General features: G+C 37.4%; 2 protein-coding genes across 2 annotated transcripts in view; one reads left to right on the top strand and one right to left on the bottom strand.

Annotated features, from left to right (window-relative positions):
- Window positions 1-48: 48 nt before the first annotated feature.
- Window positions 49-13,557, top strand: LOC139967372 (ATP-dependent RNA helicase SUPV3L1, mitochondrial-like). Its single transcript, XM_071971083.1, has 14 exons — window positions 49-592; window positions 876-953; window positions 1,350-1,572; window positions 2,002-2,170; window positions 2,410-2,521; window positions 2,782-3,003; window positions 3,726-3,854; window positions 4,109-4,202; window positions 4,678-4,768; window positions 5,651-5,860; window positions 6,369-6,545; window positions 7,609-7,757; window positions 8,683-8,870; window positions 9,888-13,557. Exons 1-14 carry the CDS (start codon window positions 187-189, stop codon window positions 10,265-10,267), a joined length of 2,628 nt encoding a protein of 875 aa, XP_071827184.1. The 5' UTR covers window positions 49-186; the 3' UTR covers window positions 10,268-13,557.
- Window positions 13,027-17,267, bottom strand: part of LOC139967374 (casein kinase I-like) — a 31,007-nt gene continuing 26,766 nt past the window's right edge. Inside the window, exon 7 of the mRNA XM_071971084.1 lies at window positions 13,027-17,037. Coding sequence (XP_071827185.1) covers window positions 16,780-17,037 — 258 coding nt within the window. The 3' untranslated portion in view covers window positions 13,027-16,779. The remainder of the gene's footprint in view (window positions 17,038-17,267) is intronic.

Below are 17,267 nucleotides of genomic sequence, written 5' to 3'. Positions count from 1 at the left end.
TTGAATCGCCGCTGTAAATTTGGAAAAGCGCCCTCTCATAATAACCAAGATGGCGGCCCCCATGCGGTAGAGCGCTTAGAAATACAAATTATCTTCCTATTAGAAATATCTCGTTTTCTTCAGCCGATTCCTGTAATTCTCCGTGGAAAATAAGCAAAAATTGACCATCTTGACAGGAGTGGCATCATGAATCCTATTTCTGCAGATTTATATCGTAAATTAACGAGTTCTTTATCTCGCTCATGCAGTAGCCAGTATCGCCTAACGTTAGTTTGCAATACGTTAGGATGTCATAGTTTCACATCACGAAAATGTTGTTCGAGCACAAATTGGAAAAGCAGTGTGAACAGGCAGCGATGGATGGTCGCCCAATCGAAACACTTAACGACATCTCGGTACTATATATCTAATGACAGATGGAGACTTCACAAGCCATTTTATCAGCCACAAAGTCACTACTCTTCAGATGGCAATGGTAGCAAGAAGAGTGTTACAGCATTATTTATTCCTGTCCCTGTGAAATCTGTAAATACCAACCCAGATGACATAAACATAGGAGAAGAATTAGGAGGGAGTCTCAAGAATAAAAAAGGTGACAAAACTGCATACTGTAATGTTCAAAAGAGATCTAGTTGGAAGGATTGTGGGTGGGGGGGGGGAGTTGAGTTTGTCTTATATTCAACATCTTGGATGTGAAAGACTGGTTTATTTTACATCAGAAAAATAGGAACTTATTAGCACATTTCTCAGAAATATAGCCAAAATTCCATGTTTGTTAAAGATTAATTTTGTTTGGTTACAAGTTTAAATGATTGCATTTCATTCATAATAAAGTTTGGTGGTATAGGCTAATTCTATGTACCTTTTATTTATAGAGGAACTCCTTCGGATTCTTAACGAGTTTTCAAGAAGAAAAGAAGTGAAACAACTTGCTTCAGATAATGGCTTAGATGGTAAGTACTTTGCAGAGAACTAGGGAAGAAACCTTTTATAGCAATAGAAAATGTGAAAGGAAGTAATGAAGATTAATACCTGAGAGAAATGTATAAAATATCATGATCAGTTAATATATAAAAAGATTGTAAGAAATTGAATTAAAATGTATGCAGCAGCAATTTGCAGTTGTTTATACTAAAAATTCTTTTTGTTTTTCTTTCTTTCTTTTTCTGTGCCAATCTCACTCAGTTTAAAAAGCTAATGTTAAACAATACTTGCAAGTAGCTTGAGAACTTTTTCAAAATAAATGAAATACAAAGTACTATACCACAAAACAAATTTGGCACAAAAAAATACATCAAGACAGAAATAAACAGACATAAATTATCTTTTTCTTTTCATGTTGCTTGCAGGACACCTCTTCCATCAAACTTTCATATCGTTTCGTAAATTAATCATGGAGATGGAGTCTTTAGAAGTCGATCTTCACATTATTCTGAGCGATATCTTAGTCGGTGCAGGACATGTGGACGACATCTTTCCGTACTTTCTTCGCCACGCTCGTCAAGTATTCCCCGCATTGGACTGTATGGAAGACCTGAGGAAGATAAGTGACCTGTCAGATCCAGCACAATGGCGAGTGTCTCTTTGACCGAATTTAGTACTTAATCTGATTTTTCCTTTGGTAAAATAGAAAATAGTTGGTAATTTGTTTGTTGAATTAAAGGCAATTGAGGGGTCTCAAAAAGTCATTTGTGAGAAAAGTTTACACAAATGAGATTGATTATATATACCTCAGAAGATATTGAAAATTAAATTGAAACATTAATTAGTGATATGTCGTTATGCCTCTATGTCGGGACCAGTATATTGCACATCTCCTTTTGGAACACGAGTAGGGGAAGGGATGTTATAAGGGTAGGGGGAGAAAAGCCTTAAAGAGTTGGAAAGCAGGGTTAGTTTGAGAAAGGTAAATATGTAGCTAAAATATTTTATGTACTTTTATTTATTTTATTAAACAACTTTCACTTTTCCTTCTTTCTCACATTCTTAAACTGTATATAGGTATCCAGAAGCGAGGGCTTTCGAAAGGAAGATTATATTCCATGCAGGTCCGACAAACAGCGGTAAAACCTACCACGCCCTGGAGAGATTCAGCACTGCAAAGTCTGGTGTATATTGCGGGCCTCTGAAGCTGTTGGCTAATGAAGTAGAGAGGAAGACTAACGGCAGAGTAAATTTCATTTATTTATTAAAAAAAGTTAAACTTTATAGTGGCAGACCCAGAGACTGATGAGGGATGGAAGTTTGGGATGGTGGGTGGGGAGGGGAGGGGGTACTGACTAAGGGGTAGATAGAGTACTGTATATCCCACTCAAGCTATCCCTGGAAGGTGAAAATATTTCAGCCTTCTAGCCTGTATTTTGTTTATAAAGCCATTGAGTGATTCTCTCATTTTTCTCAACTATTCAGGGTATTCCTTGTGACTTGGTTACCGGTGAGGAGAGGAAATACGCTCATCCAGATGATGTTCCCTCAGGCCATGTTGCTTGCACGGTTGAAATGACGAGTGTCACACAACCCTGTAAGTTCCATCTTCTTTTTCTTCTTCTTTTGAACAGACCGTCGAGTTTGCCTCTTGTTAAGAAAGATAAAAATGTCACGCCATCTAAATTTTATACATTGCTGAAAAATAAAAGAAAGTTTAGAAGATGTTCAAGTTTAATCAATTGCAAAATCCTATTGCAAGCAGCTATTATTGGGTTAGTTTAAATATGGGAAAATGGATTCATAATTCAACAGACTGCCTTGAAATTTTTAAGTCTTGCATTCTTTTTTCTACAGATGAGGTTGCTGTCATTGATGAAATACAAATGTTGAGAGATGCCACCCGAGGATGGGCATGGACTAGAGCATTGTTGGGTGTGGCAGCAAAGGAGATCCATCTGTGTGGAGAAGAGGCAGCGATACCCTTGGTCAGGTCACTCATGCTCTCTACGGGGGAGGAGGTGGAAGTAAGGAGATACAAGCGACTCACATCACTCACAGTACTGGATAAACCTCTTGGTGAGTCCAATCCCCTTACCCCACCCTTACCCCATATCCATACCCCCTACCCATACCCCTTACCCCCTACCCATACCCCTTTCCAGCCAAGAAGGATCACAATCTGGTTCATGCAACTAATTCTCTCTGTACTAAGTGTCCATCTGTTTTCCGATTTTGTTTTACAAGAGTCTGTGGGGTAGAAGGAGGTTAGTTTTTGTTTCAATGAGAAGAGTTTTTCATGGAAATGTTTCTGTGATCAAAGCAAGACATTTTCAAGGTTGCTTCGCATATTTAAGAAATAAGGTCAGACAAACCTTAAGTGTCAACATTTTTACAACAGCAAAATTTTGTGACATAGAATAGTCAACCTTCTCCCATGCCTCGTCCAAGCAACCATAGTATCAACCAAGCTCAACTTCTCTTGAGGGAAGACCCCAGACTGCAGCAGTTCCTGTCCCCTCACTTATTAAATAGCTTCCTCATGCCACTGGTATTTAACTGTCGGAGGAAACAGAAATTCATACTGTTAGTGATCTGTGCATAATCAATTTGTCAGTCTCATATACTCACTTCAGATTTGTTGTTTTCTTATTTATTTAGTCAGTTACTAATTTATTTAATTCACTTATTTATTAACTTGTTTATTTTTGTGTACCTTTCTGTTCAGTGAAGCATATTTTTCTCCACTTGATATTTGTTTAAATTCATTGTTTGTATTATTTTAATATTTATTTCATCAGGCTCTCTGGAGAATGTCCGACCAGGAGACTGTATCGTAGCATTCAGTAAGAATGATCTTTACTCTTTGAGCCGTCAGATAGAAGCCCTGGGGAAGGAATGTGCTGTAATCTATGGCAGCTTACCTCCTGGTAAACATCTCTTTTGTTAAGTTTCTATCATAAAGAAACTTCCATCAAAGTAAAGTTTATTTACCTGAACGACTTTGAACGTAATAATAGGGATCATCCTGGCAGGAGAGAGTTGATGAATTAATATTAAACAATTTTTTAAAGCTGTTCTCAACTTAATGGATAAGTTTCTTTGACACCTCGATGCAACATCTACACTAGACTTCAAAGATTCAGCATCATTTTTTTTGTCTATATCAATTCCTTTGTAATAGGTGCTAAGTTGAACCAAGCCAGCAAGTTCAACGACCCCTCCGACCCCTGTAAGATTCTCGTCGCGACGGATGCAATCGGCATGGGTTTAAACCTGTGAGTATTTCGTCATTTTGCGAAAATGACTTGTGAATCAAATCATGATAGCTTTTACTATTTTCAGTCATATCACGAGATGGGCTGTAATTGTTTTATGATGAGTCACCATTGATGAGAAGCGGTGACAATTTAATGAAGTGATTTTCAAAGCCACCTCCTTGACAGACTTGGTTTTTGGTGTTCTGAAATTTATACCTAATCAGTTGATGGCAACTGTAGCCCAGAATTTTATAAGTGAATTAGGCTAGACCTAGACAAATCTGCTATTTTATAAAACAGTGTGATAACTGTTACTAAGTTTGTGCCTATGTACATGGATGTGCTATGTTGGAACTGCAGCCAGCCGTTTTGATCAGGCAAAAACATAAATCATTACTGTATTTGTATAAGTTACATATCTATTTGTTTGTTTTGTTTTATAACCTTTTATTTGCCTGGTTTTTGTCTTGATTTTGTTTAACTTTTTCATCAGGAGTATCAAGAGAATAATATTCAACTCTCTGATTCGTCCGATGATCAACGAAAAAGGAGAAAAGGAAATGGACAGACTTACAACGTCGCAGGTGAGCAAGGATTCATTAATTACACAATTAACTAAATTCATTAATTGATAGGATAAGTAGACTTAAATTGTTTCGTCCTGTCGGTGATCATTTGAGGTTGAACATAGCTTACTATGCTATTGACAAAGAAAATGAGGTTAATAACAAATAATTTACTTATTGGGTAAAAGGGTTATTAACTCTATTTTGTCTAAGTTGGTATCAAGCAACAGTGATGTTGTGAGCATCCTTACGTAGGACTGGATATAATTGTGGATCTGTTCAATCAAACTGTCTTGCATAGCCACTTTAAATGCTTCAATACACAGCTGAAAATAAGAAACAACTATGGTACAACTAAACCCCTACACACTATAAAAAATGATGAGCACACACAACAACTGTTCTCTGTTAATGACTGGTGCTCCTTTAGGTCACATGAAAGACTTCTTCTTCCTCGTGACTTGTTACATTTGTGAAGACTGCGCAGTTTTAGTCGTGAACTGCAGTGCACGGTCACGGAATTCAGGAACATGAATCCGGGTTCAGGAACATGAATTCGGGTCGAGTTCTGCCACGTAGTGTACTGTCTTTGTCCTCAGGTGTGCAGGTAGCAGGAAATGTTACAGACACATCCAACTGCTCTGAAGAGGATAGGCCTGTCTGAATTTTCAACGCAGTTGAAAATAAGAAAGAAAAAAGAACATCCTCTTACTGGAAGAGCATGCCAACTTCTTATCTCTTTTATAAAACCTAGCAACACCTTATTGAGAGTAGTGAATGAGTTAAAAGGTGTAGAGTTACTTTGCTTCCAGTATTAAAAATGTCACTCAGATTGTCCAACGCTGATATGCAGGGTCGCTGTTGACAGTGTTTCTCTCCTGTTCTGTTTTCTTTTCATAGGCCCTCCAGATAGCGGGCAGAGCGGGAAGATTCAACACAGAGTTTCAGGAGGGAGAGGTCACGACCTTCAGAAAGGACGACCTCCCGATACTGAAGGAGATCCTTGCCTGCCCCGTGGGGGAGATTGAGAACGCCGGTCTCCACCCTACTGCCGAACAGATCGAACTCTTCGCTTACCACTTGAAGGATGCAACATTATCCAATCTTATCGTGAGTCCCTCGGTTGCTAGGTGACACAGTTTAATCACAGTTATGTGAAGTACTGAACATGTGCCCAGAGTTGTATTTTATATGTGTTGCTTATCAGTAGAGGACTGTCCGACAATGTGAAACTTCTTCAACAACATAACAGTGTTAACTTCAAATCTAAAGTACTGACGGATACACTAATGGTTATGGATAAATATCAGTGTCATCTTCAATGTTAACTGTATGCAGCCAGTTGCATCGGCATCTTATAAAACATCTCCAACCACATCTTATTTCTCGTACAATACTGAAGACAGTTTAATATGCATCAGTGTACAAAAACCCTGCTAAAGCACATTTTGCATTTATGAAGCAGATTTCTCCATCTTCCATAGCATATTTGCCATATGATATTAATGGATAAAGACATTTGCCTGCTTGTCCCTGCCTGTGTCTCGTCTTGCTTGAAATCAATCAGCAATGTGTGTCAGGTCAATTGGTTTATTAATGTTGTTCTTTCCTTTCGCAGGACATCTTTGTCAACCTGTCTCAAGTCGAAAAGAATTACTTCGTCTGCAACGTAGACGACTTTAAGTTCTTGGCCGACATGATCCAGCACATTCCGCTCCACCTGAGGGCTCGCTACGTCTTCTGCTGCTCACCGATCAATAAGAAACACCCATTTATATGTACCATGTTCTTGAAGGTGAGTCACGCATTGTGGATCATCATTCTTCTACTTTATCGTTAACCGAAGCGAATGGTAAACAAAGATGGGCATAGGAAATCTGTTGGCCAATTTTTTTCTGCAAAAAGGACCTCAACCAGTGCTCCTCGGGATTGCAAGTTGTATGTTCTGTCACCGGGTTCATTTCATTCGGCACAAGGTGTGACCCAGTATCAAAACTTATAGCAACAGCTAGTCAAGTTTCCGTGAAACTAGATAGGACCAAGCGACCTCTGTTTATTTTAAAAAACAAATTTACCATTTTGGAGAGCTGCATTAAGGAATCATTTTTCAATTCATATCTAACCAAAAATTTCACTCATACATATTTGATACTTGAATATTACTCACAAGATGATAACGATAATTTTACGTACACTGTTTTCAAATACCAATAACAGTCTTCTTAGAGATTAAACGGGAAGTTTCTACTCATAAACCCCCGTTGTGATGGGAATATTCAATTATAACATCTTCTGACTCATGACAAATTACTAGCTTTAAGAGAGGCTCGTTGGTCGAGATCAAATTCTGCCTGGGACTTAATTTCATTTACCTGATATGAAAACTGAATAGCAAAGACTGAATGAATGGTAAATCTCAATGTCTCACTGGTCCTTCTCTCCACCCCTTCACTAAAAAGAACAGTTATGTAGACCCTTCCATTTCATACTGTTCGTTTTATTTCAGTTTTAAATTCTAACGTATTGGTATTTACGATGAGAAAATGAGTAAAATTTAATATGTTAATCGGTTAGTGATAATATGAATAAATGTAATAATAATAAAAAAGTCATAATAGTAAAACAAAATATACTTACTCAGAAAACACTGAAAGTGGCTGGGCAAATATCTTGACAAATTTTAATACGGCTTTTGTGGTTGATATTCCTAAAGAAAGATGATTCAAAAGGATAGATATGGTTTTTAATTACATATCTTTCAGCTCTTCCCAGGCCATACATTATTGCCCTTTTCTCTCTGGGATTTGTAATGTATTTGTAAGTAATAATTGCAACAATATGTCATTCGCTCTGTTCAGTTTGCCAGGCAATACAGTCGGAACGAACCGATCACGTTTGAGTGGTTCAGCCGCCAAATCGGCTGGCCTCTCGCTACTCCGAAGAATATTCGAGATCTGATGCACCTGGAAGCAGTCCATGATGTTATGGATCTCTATCTGTGGCTAAGGTATAAATTCTTTCTCTTTGATGTTGAATTTCTTCTTCCGACAGCCACAAAACAATCTCATATTTTATTGAGAGAAAAACTTGTTTCCTATTAAAACTTACTAGAAGCTACTTAAAATCCTCTCCTGATTATTCTTATCCCTGGAATTGTCTGAAAAAAATTTGACGATATGTTATTGCTCATTTCAAATTATTCGATAATTTTCCCAGCTCGTTTCAGATATTCATTTGCTTATTATATATATTCTGTACATGAAAAGTTTAATTACTCCTCATCTCCCATCCCTTCCACTCTGCGGGTTGTACCGCCTGATATTTCGGTGAGTTACATGGTATGCAAGGCACTGTGGCATCTTGCTGGCCTCCCCCCCCCCCCCACTAAAGCAATGGTTTATATAGGGAACACCACCAAACCAACCACTGGATAGCTCCATTAGTTGAGCAGTTATTCTGAGGACACTGGTTCCAAATCTGCTCTAGCCAGAAATTTCTTTGCCTTTTGGGAAATATTTTGCATATAATTTCCCAGTCGATGTACCATATGACATCCATGTAAAAACAATCTTTTCAAAAATTCCTCATTGTTACAGTGATCATGATCAAATCGAGAGACAGTTTCATATTTTATGACACTAAAGCAGCCACATCTGCATCTGTGGTAACAGGAAACAAGACCAATATGTTAATATTATTATTGCATTTTTGAATGATAATTTCGAATCACATGTCGTAACATATTGAGATATTTGCGTAAGTTGCTCACATATTCTCTGCGAAAGAATAAAACGTTGTGGAAGAGAAGTACCCGTTCCTTCCGTTTCCCGCCACCCCTTTGAGACTTGAGATCGTTATCATCTGTAAGAAAAAGACTGTTATCATCAGGAGGAGAGGTTGAGACATGAGTCCATTTTCTTTTACCTTCACAGCTACCGATTTATGGATATGTTTCCGGATACCAGCATCATCCGAGACGTTCAACAAGAGCTGGATAGTATCATTCAACAGGGGGTGATCAACATCACAAAGCTGATCCGAGCCAGCGAGACCAAATCAGACGGAGTCGCTTCCTTACCAGACGATGACATTCAGACTAAGAAGAAAGAGGGCAAGAAAGGTGAGACCACCTCCATCCGCCTCTACAATGTGAAAGGGGGAAGGGGGGGCGGGATGGGGGAAGGGTGCGGTAATGTGTTGGTAGGGGAATATCACAGATGAGAAACAGTGTTATGACCATAAAGCGTTTATTTCATAATGTTTTAGTTTTGGTGTAGTGTTTAGTTGTTTAAGTGAATGTGTATGGATGTCATGGTATATATGTGTGTGTGTTTGTGTGCAAGAATGTATTGTTTATGATTGTAAAATGACTGTTAAACATACTAATGTTCAGCTACCTAAAGTATGATGGTCCATAGCAAAGATAAAATTTGTAATCATATTTGACACAACCAGTCAGGTCAATTTCAGTTTGTTGCATCCAAATATAGTGAGAGATGGCAAGAAATGTTATATATGTGTGGTTGTATGTGTGTGTGTGTGTATGTATATGTATGTATGTATATATATGTATGTATATATATATGTATGTATATATATGTATGTATATATATACATATATATATATATATATACATATATATATATATATATATATATATTTATATATATAAATATATATATATATATATATATATATATATATATAATCTGAAAACCAATAGCATAAACAACATGTTTTGTTATGCTAATTGTCCTTCAAAACTGTGATAAATTGTACCTAAATTTAACAAACGTGAATTTTGGTGTGTGCACAACACCTGTATGATTGCATGAAACATGTAACCTTGTACTTCACTGCTCAAACTTTTGATTTGTATCATGTCTTTGTGAAACACAGAATGTTAGACTTTTTTGAAAGACAATTTAGTCCAAAAAAGTTCCATAATTTGTAGATTTGCTACAGTCTGCAGTTGTGTTTTTGAGTATGTATATTCATGTATGTATGGAGGAATGTATGTATTTGTGTATGTTTGTTACTGTATATATGTGAAGTAAGTATGTGTGTGTGTATATATGTATGCCTTGTGTATGCTTTCAATGTGTTGATATGTGTTGATTGTTATATTCACTGCAGGATCTAACAGCAAGCAATCATCTAGTCAAGAAAAACCGACATCAGCGGTTTTGGAGCAAGCCGACCCGGACCTAGAGCCAGGAAAAGATGATGTCAACTTTCAGGATGCCTTTAACTCTGGAAAGGGAAAAGGAAACAGTGGAAATCCACCACAAACTTTAGATGTCTTGAAAGAAGCCCCTGGACGATTAAGTCACGAACTCGTTAAGCAGGGCCTGCTGAGTCCAGAACTACTGGGACAGCTCAAGAGAGAATGGGAGTCGGCTAAGAAAAACAACGAAGTCGAGTACGACGGCGGGAAAGAGGAATTTCTGGAGCCACAGAGAGGAAAGACACTCTCAAAATCCGGGAGAACGTTCAGGAGAACGAAGAAGAAGTGAGACTCACAAACTAAATAGTTAAATCAATCGATCGACAGGGAAAGCAAAAACATCAAAAACTTGTTGAGGCAATTCAGTGAGGTCTGGATTGGCCAGCCAATGTGAAAAGATGAGTTTAAAAATCTATAATTCATGAATCTGAAAAGTGTGAAGGTCCATCTGATTGTTGAGTATTTCTGACTTTCTGAAGTATAACTTTAATGATTGATCTAAGCATAGCAACATGGAGGGGATTATTGCCTTCAGTCTGTTCCACAGATAGATTTGGGAATTGTGTATAACGACTATGTCGTGAATGCATGGCCTGTAGATTGCAGAAAGCTTGTATGAGTGGTTTACAGAGAGGGTTACCGCACGACGACAGGATTTCCCCAGATATATCCTCCTTTTTCTTCTATCTTATGTGAGTGGCTGGGAGGATCTACAAACACAAATTAAAGAAATAGTCAGATATTTAGGTACTTATGATCAAGTGGTAATAAATGGTGGAAACTTTCTCTACAGTGATTTGAACAAATTCTGTTGGTAATTATTTTCACTGTATTCACTAGTGCTAGATCGAGATATTTAACCTTAAATCTGTTACCATTAACCTTTAAGGGTAGCATTCAAAATAACTTTCTTTTTCCCTCACAAAGTGGGAGGGGAGACCCTTCAGCTCCCCCCTCCCTCCCCCTCCCCTTCTCTCTATGCCATGACAACTTGTCCTCCTATCTTCAACAAAAAAATACAGTATGTCCTACTTTTACTAAACCACCATAAAATGTGATTTTTGTATTTCACATATGATGAATAATTGAATGGAAACCATTTCGAAAGCATGGATTGATTAATATACTTCTTTGGCAAAGTTGATCATGTTCCAACTATTATCATAAAACTGACTTAACTAATACGTACTAATACGAAATAAATGCATTGATAATTTGTTTTTTCAAGACCCCAAATACAGAATGCTTGCATCAGTCTGAGTGATATTACACCACCTATGACTGGTATGTTTGCTCAGCTGTCAAATTACCCTGAATTAAAGGCAGCAGGATGGAAATACAATTTTTCTTTTCTTAAAAAAAGATAATATTTTCTTGGATGGGAAAAAATGATTTACCAACTACAAAGAAAACCAAAGCTTTTTGCTTTAATGATGGCATTCACTCTGTTGTTCCCAGAAACTGTAAAAGAACTTATACAATTTTTTTAGATCGACACCCTCCTGATTATGAATCAAAGTAGGATGTGGATTTCATCATCTAGCGTAGAACAAGTCACAACAAGATTTGAAAAAAGAAAAGCTTTCCGTTAAACCAAAGTTTGATCATCAATAATTTGTTCATATTCTGTTACTTCCTTGTTTACCTTCATATTTCACCTGATCTAAGTTTTTTTTTTAAATTATTATCAGTAATCATAGCTGGCATGTTATCCCAGCAATCAAGGTTGTGGTTGGCTCTTTGAGCCATATACAGTAATTCTGTTAACTTATACTAACTACCCTTATAAAACATATTTACATATTTTATGACTGGAAAATGTCAACATCTTTGTTGGTACTTCTCTTTCGGTTTTTTATTTTTTTTTCCCCTGCATATTTGTAAGTATTTGATTGCACTCTGTGGGAAAATACCCTGGTGAGGAAGAGTCAACAAATTGGTTCAGTTCCAAGCCTAGGTGCAATAACGATGTTGATTATGGGCGTAACAGATTAAATAGAAAATATCAACTCGTGTCGAGATTGGAGTAAAATAAAGACCATTACATTTGCAGCTAAATTTCTCTCGCCAGGGTAATTCAATCGATTACAAAACTTGTTTGTTTTCATGTCTTGAACAAATGTTTAGATAAGATTTAAAATCTTGATAACATCTGTTGCTCTTCAAAGCAATTAGCATTATTTAACTCATGTCTTACCACACTAAAATGTACACAGATCATGTGCATATAGCCTGTACTAGTTTTCATATTATAGAATTCTAACCACATTATGGATTTGGGGCTGAAGCCGTTATTGTATTTAACAATAATGGGCGAACTGCTGACAAGGCGTTGTGTATGTTTGTTTGAAAACGGTTACTTTAAGGACTTCATACAGAACATTGCTGAAGTAAAATGAGTGAGAAGAGTAAAATGAAGGGCTGGCAACAATTTGAAATGACACAGTATTCATTATTCAAATATAAATTAGTTGAATGAAAATGGGTTGGCGGACCTGTCAGGCAATCAGGCAGTACCAAGGGTCCCCCTGGCTCAGAGTAATAGTGGTACCACTAACCTCCATAACCCCCCAAGCACATTAGTACTCTTTTGTATTCAAGTGGTTTGAATATTGTGGGCTTTTATCTATCATAATAATAAAAGGTTGTGCTGAGAAGGCTTAATCTCCACTATTAAAGGGGGGGGGGGTGTCAAGGACTCCCTGACTTTGCTACTGCTGGCTCTTGGCACTGATGAAGAGGGCCCAATGGTTGTTGTTTGCCCGAGTGAACAGATAACCATCATTTCCGCCCTTGCCTATAAATTTGATCTATCCATTCAAGTCTCATGTCAAACCCATGAAGTTCTTGATGGTGGTGGGATTTTTGTTTCAAAATATCCCACAATATTATAGCAGAATTATTTGCAACCATAAATGGAAGAAATGGGTACTTCTATATTTGTATTTCAATGATGTAAGTAAATGGTAGTTAAATGAACCTGGTCAAAAACCCTGCCTCATTTCCAGATGACACAATTTTTAATAAAAGATGACAGGAGAGTGAATGTTTATTCTGTATTTGCACATTTATTTAATTGCTATGAAAGGTTACATTGTTTTACACATCTTCCCTATTTATAACTTACACAATATGATTTTCTTGTTCTTTTTTACATGACTGTGTGTGTACAACCTTCCATAAAGATAAAAACAAATACCTTCTCTCACAAAAAAAAAAAAAAAAAAAAAACATATCTTGATGACAAAATATGATAAAATTACAATTCCCATTGAGACACACTGGAAAAAAAAAGGAAAAAAAAACCTAGAATTTTTTAAAAATGAATGGTCATCACACGGACAGGTACGAACAATGGGCACCAGAAGAAATCAATAGATTAATCCTTTGAATGTATACACAACTTCTTAGAATACTGGGAAGAGTGTACAAAAGAAAAAGAAAAAAAAAATCCCTTCAAAAACAGATAAAAAACCATCCATTTTGCAAGGAATTTACTGATTAAACTATTTACAAGTGATATCTGAAACTAACAATTTCCTAGGTTCACACAGGTGAACCCATTCTGGCAATGACTGATAGAACGAAAAGGGAACATTTCTGAAGAAACTTCTCACTTTTTAAGATTGTGCTATCACACATTACCATTACAGAGACAATCAATTAACTTTTACTAAAAAGGGAAAATCCCTCCACTCCCACATGTCTGTACATGGAGGGGGGAGGGAGGGGGGGCAACGTAAATGCTCCACTCTCAGATGAACGAAAACATCCTCTGTAGACTAACTGGCAACTTCAAGGTCCTCTGCATTAGCTGAAAGTTTTCCAAATGTGCTGATTTTCCAAAATTTCCAAATTCCAAATTTCCAAAATTACTTCCCCAATGTTTTACACGACAGCAAATTATTCCTGAAGTTTAATGAAAAGGATCGTAAACGACAAGCAGTACAACTATGGAAGTGACTTTAGAAATGGAGATGGACACATAAAATCATTGTGACCACTTTGTTTTCTTTCTAGCATATTTAGGACCAACAGAGAAATTGGTCCAATTGGATGGAAACTTTTCTCGGAGAAAAACGGAATTCCTATGTAACTTTTCTCGCTTTAAGTCTGGTGCAGCTAGAGCTTACAGTGCAATGAACTCAAGGTGTCCATGTTGGATTAATATCTCAATATTATGGTACACACTTTCCAAGTTTCACTGAGTACAAACATTAACAATAAAAAAAAAACAGAAATGGTGTTACAGAACAAAAGAATTTATACATACTACAAGAGTTGTCTATGAAACGAAATACCTAAAACTAAAATTTTTGTTCGCTTTTGTTTCCCTTTTCTTAACTGGGTCTAACTTGCTCAGAAGCAAAAATTAGTACCAGGTTCACACATCTACCCCACTACATGACCTGAACATGCCACTTCCTCCCTCCCCCCTCCCCCCCCCCCCCCCCTCTGCCCACTCCATCCATCTAACCCTACTATTGATAAATTTACCTGTAATCCTTTCCAACAAGTACCCTTTTGTGAGCAAAACATATCAATTTTAACCAATTGGCTTCAGAGACGCAACAAACGCCAAGTCTTGCTTGCCACTTAATCGGAAGAGGTAGGTCCGAAACTAGACCAGAGATTATCCTCAGAAGGGACAGACAGGATCTCACCATAAAATATTTACATTCCATTAAAAATTTCATTGGCACTGCTGTTGGATGATACACAGTGTCCACACAGAAGCAGAGATGAGGTACTTTCAAAGTTTATTTTCTGTCTGTTCTCTTCTCCCCCCCCCACTTTTTTTTTTAATATACATTTATATATTTTTTTCTCTTTGTATTCCTTATTTTCTTCTTTCTTGGCTTCCCTCTTACTCGACTTTCTTTTCAGCAAAACATGGCAGCTTCCTTTCGATATGCTACAATTTGGAGTTTCAGAACACTTTCCACCTAAGAGAACAAGCTTAGAAGTATTCCTATCATATTAGAAATCAATGACTGACTATAAGTAAGTTTTTAACTCCATAGTCATAATTGATGGCTTACCCAAACACTATGACAACAAATAAATTGCCACAGCACTTCTTTGGAAAGAATGAGAGAAACAATAAGAAAAAAAGATAATTTCTAGTAACATTTTCAATACCCAAGTCAGAAATTGTAACTTTCTAGTTTCTAAAAAAAATCTTTGTAACAAAAAAAATAAAAATAATATAATAATGTAAAATTTAAGGCTTCAAATTCTTTTATCAAAGCAAATTAAAAGAACACTCCGTAGATGATAAGTGATCACGCATTGCCAAATGTCAGTTGTAACACATTTTTGATCATCTAAAATCTTAATTTTAGAGGTGATATTAACAGACAGATCCAATGGAACAAACTGTTTAACGCATGGATAGACGAGTCTCCATTTTTAACTCAACATTTATATTTAGCCGATTGCAAGGACAGGCACCAGCCAACTAATGGTTACAAGTCTACTATATCCCAAAGTATGTATGTATGTATGACAACCACAACTGTTATGAACAGGCATTTCATCTCACATGTGACTGAGTTGTTGTCACATGTTCTGTGAATATGATCACATGAGCTTATTTCATCATATGCAATTCTATTGGACAATATTATGTGTTGGATTGTCTTTATGTGGATGTGTAGGATATTGTGTACTTAGCCTAGTGACAGACTGACACTAAACCACTGTCCTACTGTTTTGCCATGTGCATTAGGATATTGTGTAGGATATTATCTACTTAGCCTAGTGACACACTGATACTGCACCAATGTCAGTTCTGACTCTGACGTCCTACTGCTTTGCCATGTGCATTAGGATATTGTGTAGGATATTGTCTGCTTATCCTAGTGACACACTGATACTGCACCACAGTCAGTTCTGACTCTGACATCCTACTGTTTTGCCATGTGCATTAGGATATTGTGTAGGATATTGTCTTCTTAGCCTAGTGACACACTGACACTGCACCACTGTCAGTTCTCTACTCTGACGTCATACTGTTTGGCCGAATGCATTTGTCTCCTCCAGTTATAATCACATGATATAACATGACCTTCACGAGTCTCGTGAAATTGGTAGGTTAATCTCACACTATTCTGTGTATTCGGAAGATTGACGCCATTACTTAAAATAGGATTTTGACGACGACAACTACAACAACATAAGTAAGAAAGAAAGAAGAATGTTTTACTTCATATAGTCCACTTTACATCAACATTGTAAAAATCTACCTCCACAGCCAGAGGAAACCTCAATGATGTAACATATATTACACTTGGCGAGGCCTCACCTCGGCTTGCCACAAAAAACAAAAACAAAGTTCACTGCAAGTGATAAACCCATGCCTTGCACTGTTCTAACTCACAGAAGTCTTTTGGAAAACAAACTTGAGAGAAGCATTTAGATGAAACCAGGATCACTCAAGAAAGGTGAATGAATTTTGATCCCAAAAGATAGCTCCTGTATCAACAAAAATTAGAGGCAAATGGTGGGTTGTACGTCCAGCCTGCTGTTTGCCTCGCTTCCATTCGTTCAACTTAAAATAACACTCCACAGAAGTCTTTTCCGATTTGGATTTTTGTAAGAGTTCTTGTCACGCTTGCTCCCCGTGGAGCAATCCTCACCCGGTTTGCGCAAAAAAAAAACAAAAAAAAATTGATGCATTCGCTATCCTTTTCATACAAGCTCTTCAAGACCGACGAAGAAATACCTATGATCCCTATATTTCTCTCTTTCGCAGCTTATCTCGTGGCCGGGGAGACTATCCACAGAGATCCCATCCTCTCAACGCTTCTTGCCTTTGTTGTCCGATGCCTTGGACATGTGGCCACCGGTGGCCTTGGCAGTGGACGAGGTCAGGCCTGTCTGAGCCGCGGCGGCTTTCTGCTTTTGCACTGTCCAATCGAAGGTGAAGTCATACTGGTGGTTGAGGGTGCGGAACAGGATCCGGAAGAGCTGTCGGAGGTAGAGATAGTCGGGCTCTTCCTCGAAACGGAGACCTCGGGCGTAATTCAGATACATGGCAAACTCCGCTGAGAATCCCTGCCAGATACAAAAGAGAGTTAAAGCCAGTTAGATGCAAATAGACAAGAATTGAAAGACTTATTTCTCTCTGTGTTAGTTCAAGGATCCTGCTAGTTTGTTGTTCAACAGAGAGTGCGATGACCTTCATTGTGTCTATCTGTCTGGTCATCAATTTTGATGGCATTTCACTAGTTGATTTTTTGTACTACAACAGTTTACTATTGGTGGCATTTCAGTATGAGAAACCT

The sequence above is a fragment of the Apostichopus japonicus genome, chromosome 5, assembly GCF_037975245.1.
Source record: "Apostichopus japonicus isolate 1M-3 chromosome 5, ASM3797524v1, whole genome shotgun sequence".
NCBI lineage: Eukaryota > Metazoa > Echinodermata > Holothuroidea > Aspidochirotida > Stichopodidae > Apostichopus > Apostichopus japonicus.
Note: the sequence above shows the minus strand (reverse complement) of the source record. Positions and strands in the feature narration are given on the sequence as shown.

Bases quoted from the DNA above. Each gene is read 5' to 3' on its own strand.
- LOC139967372 (XM_071971083.1), top strand. From the start codon at position 187: ATGAATCCTATTTCTGCAGATTTATATCGTAAATTAACGAGTTCTTTA. The intron at 954-1,349 runs GTAAGTACTTTG...TGTTGCTTGCAG, and splicing joins TTCAGATAATGGCTTAGATG to GACACCTCTTCCATCAAACT. The intron at 3,855-4,108 runs GTAAACATCTCT...CCTTTGTAATAG, and splicing joins CTATGGCAGCTTACCTCCTG to GTGCTAAGTTGAACCAAGCC.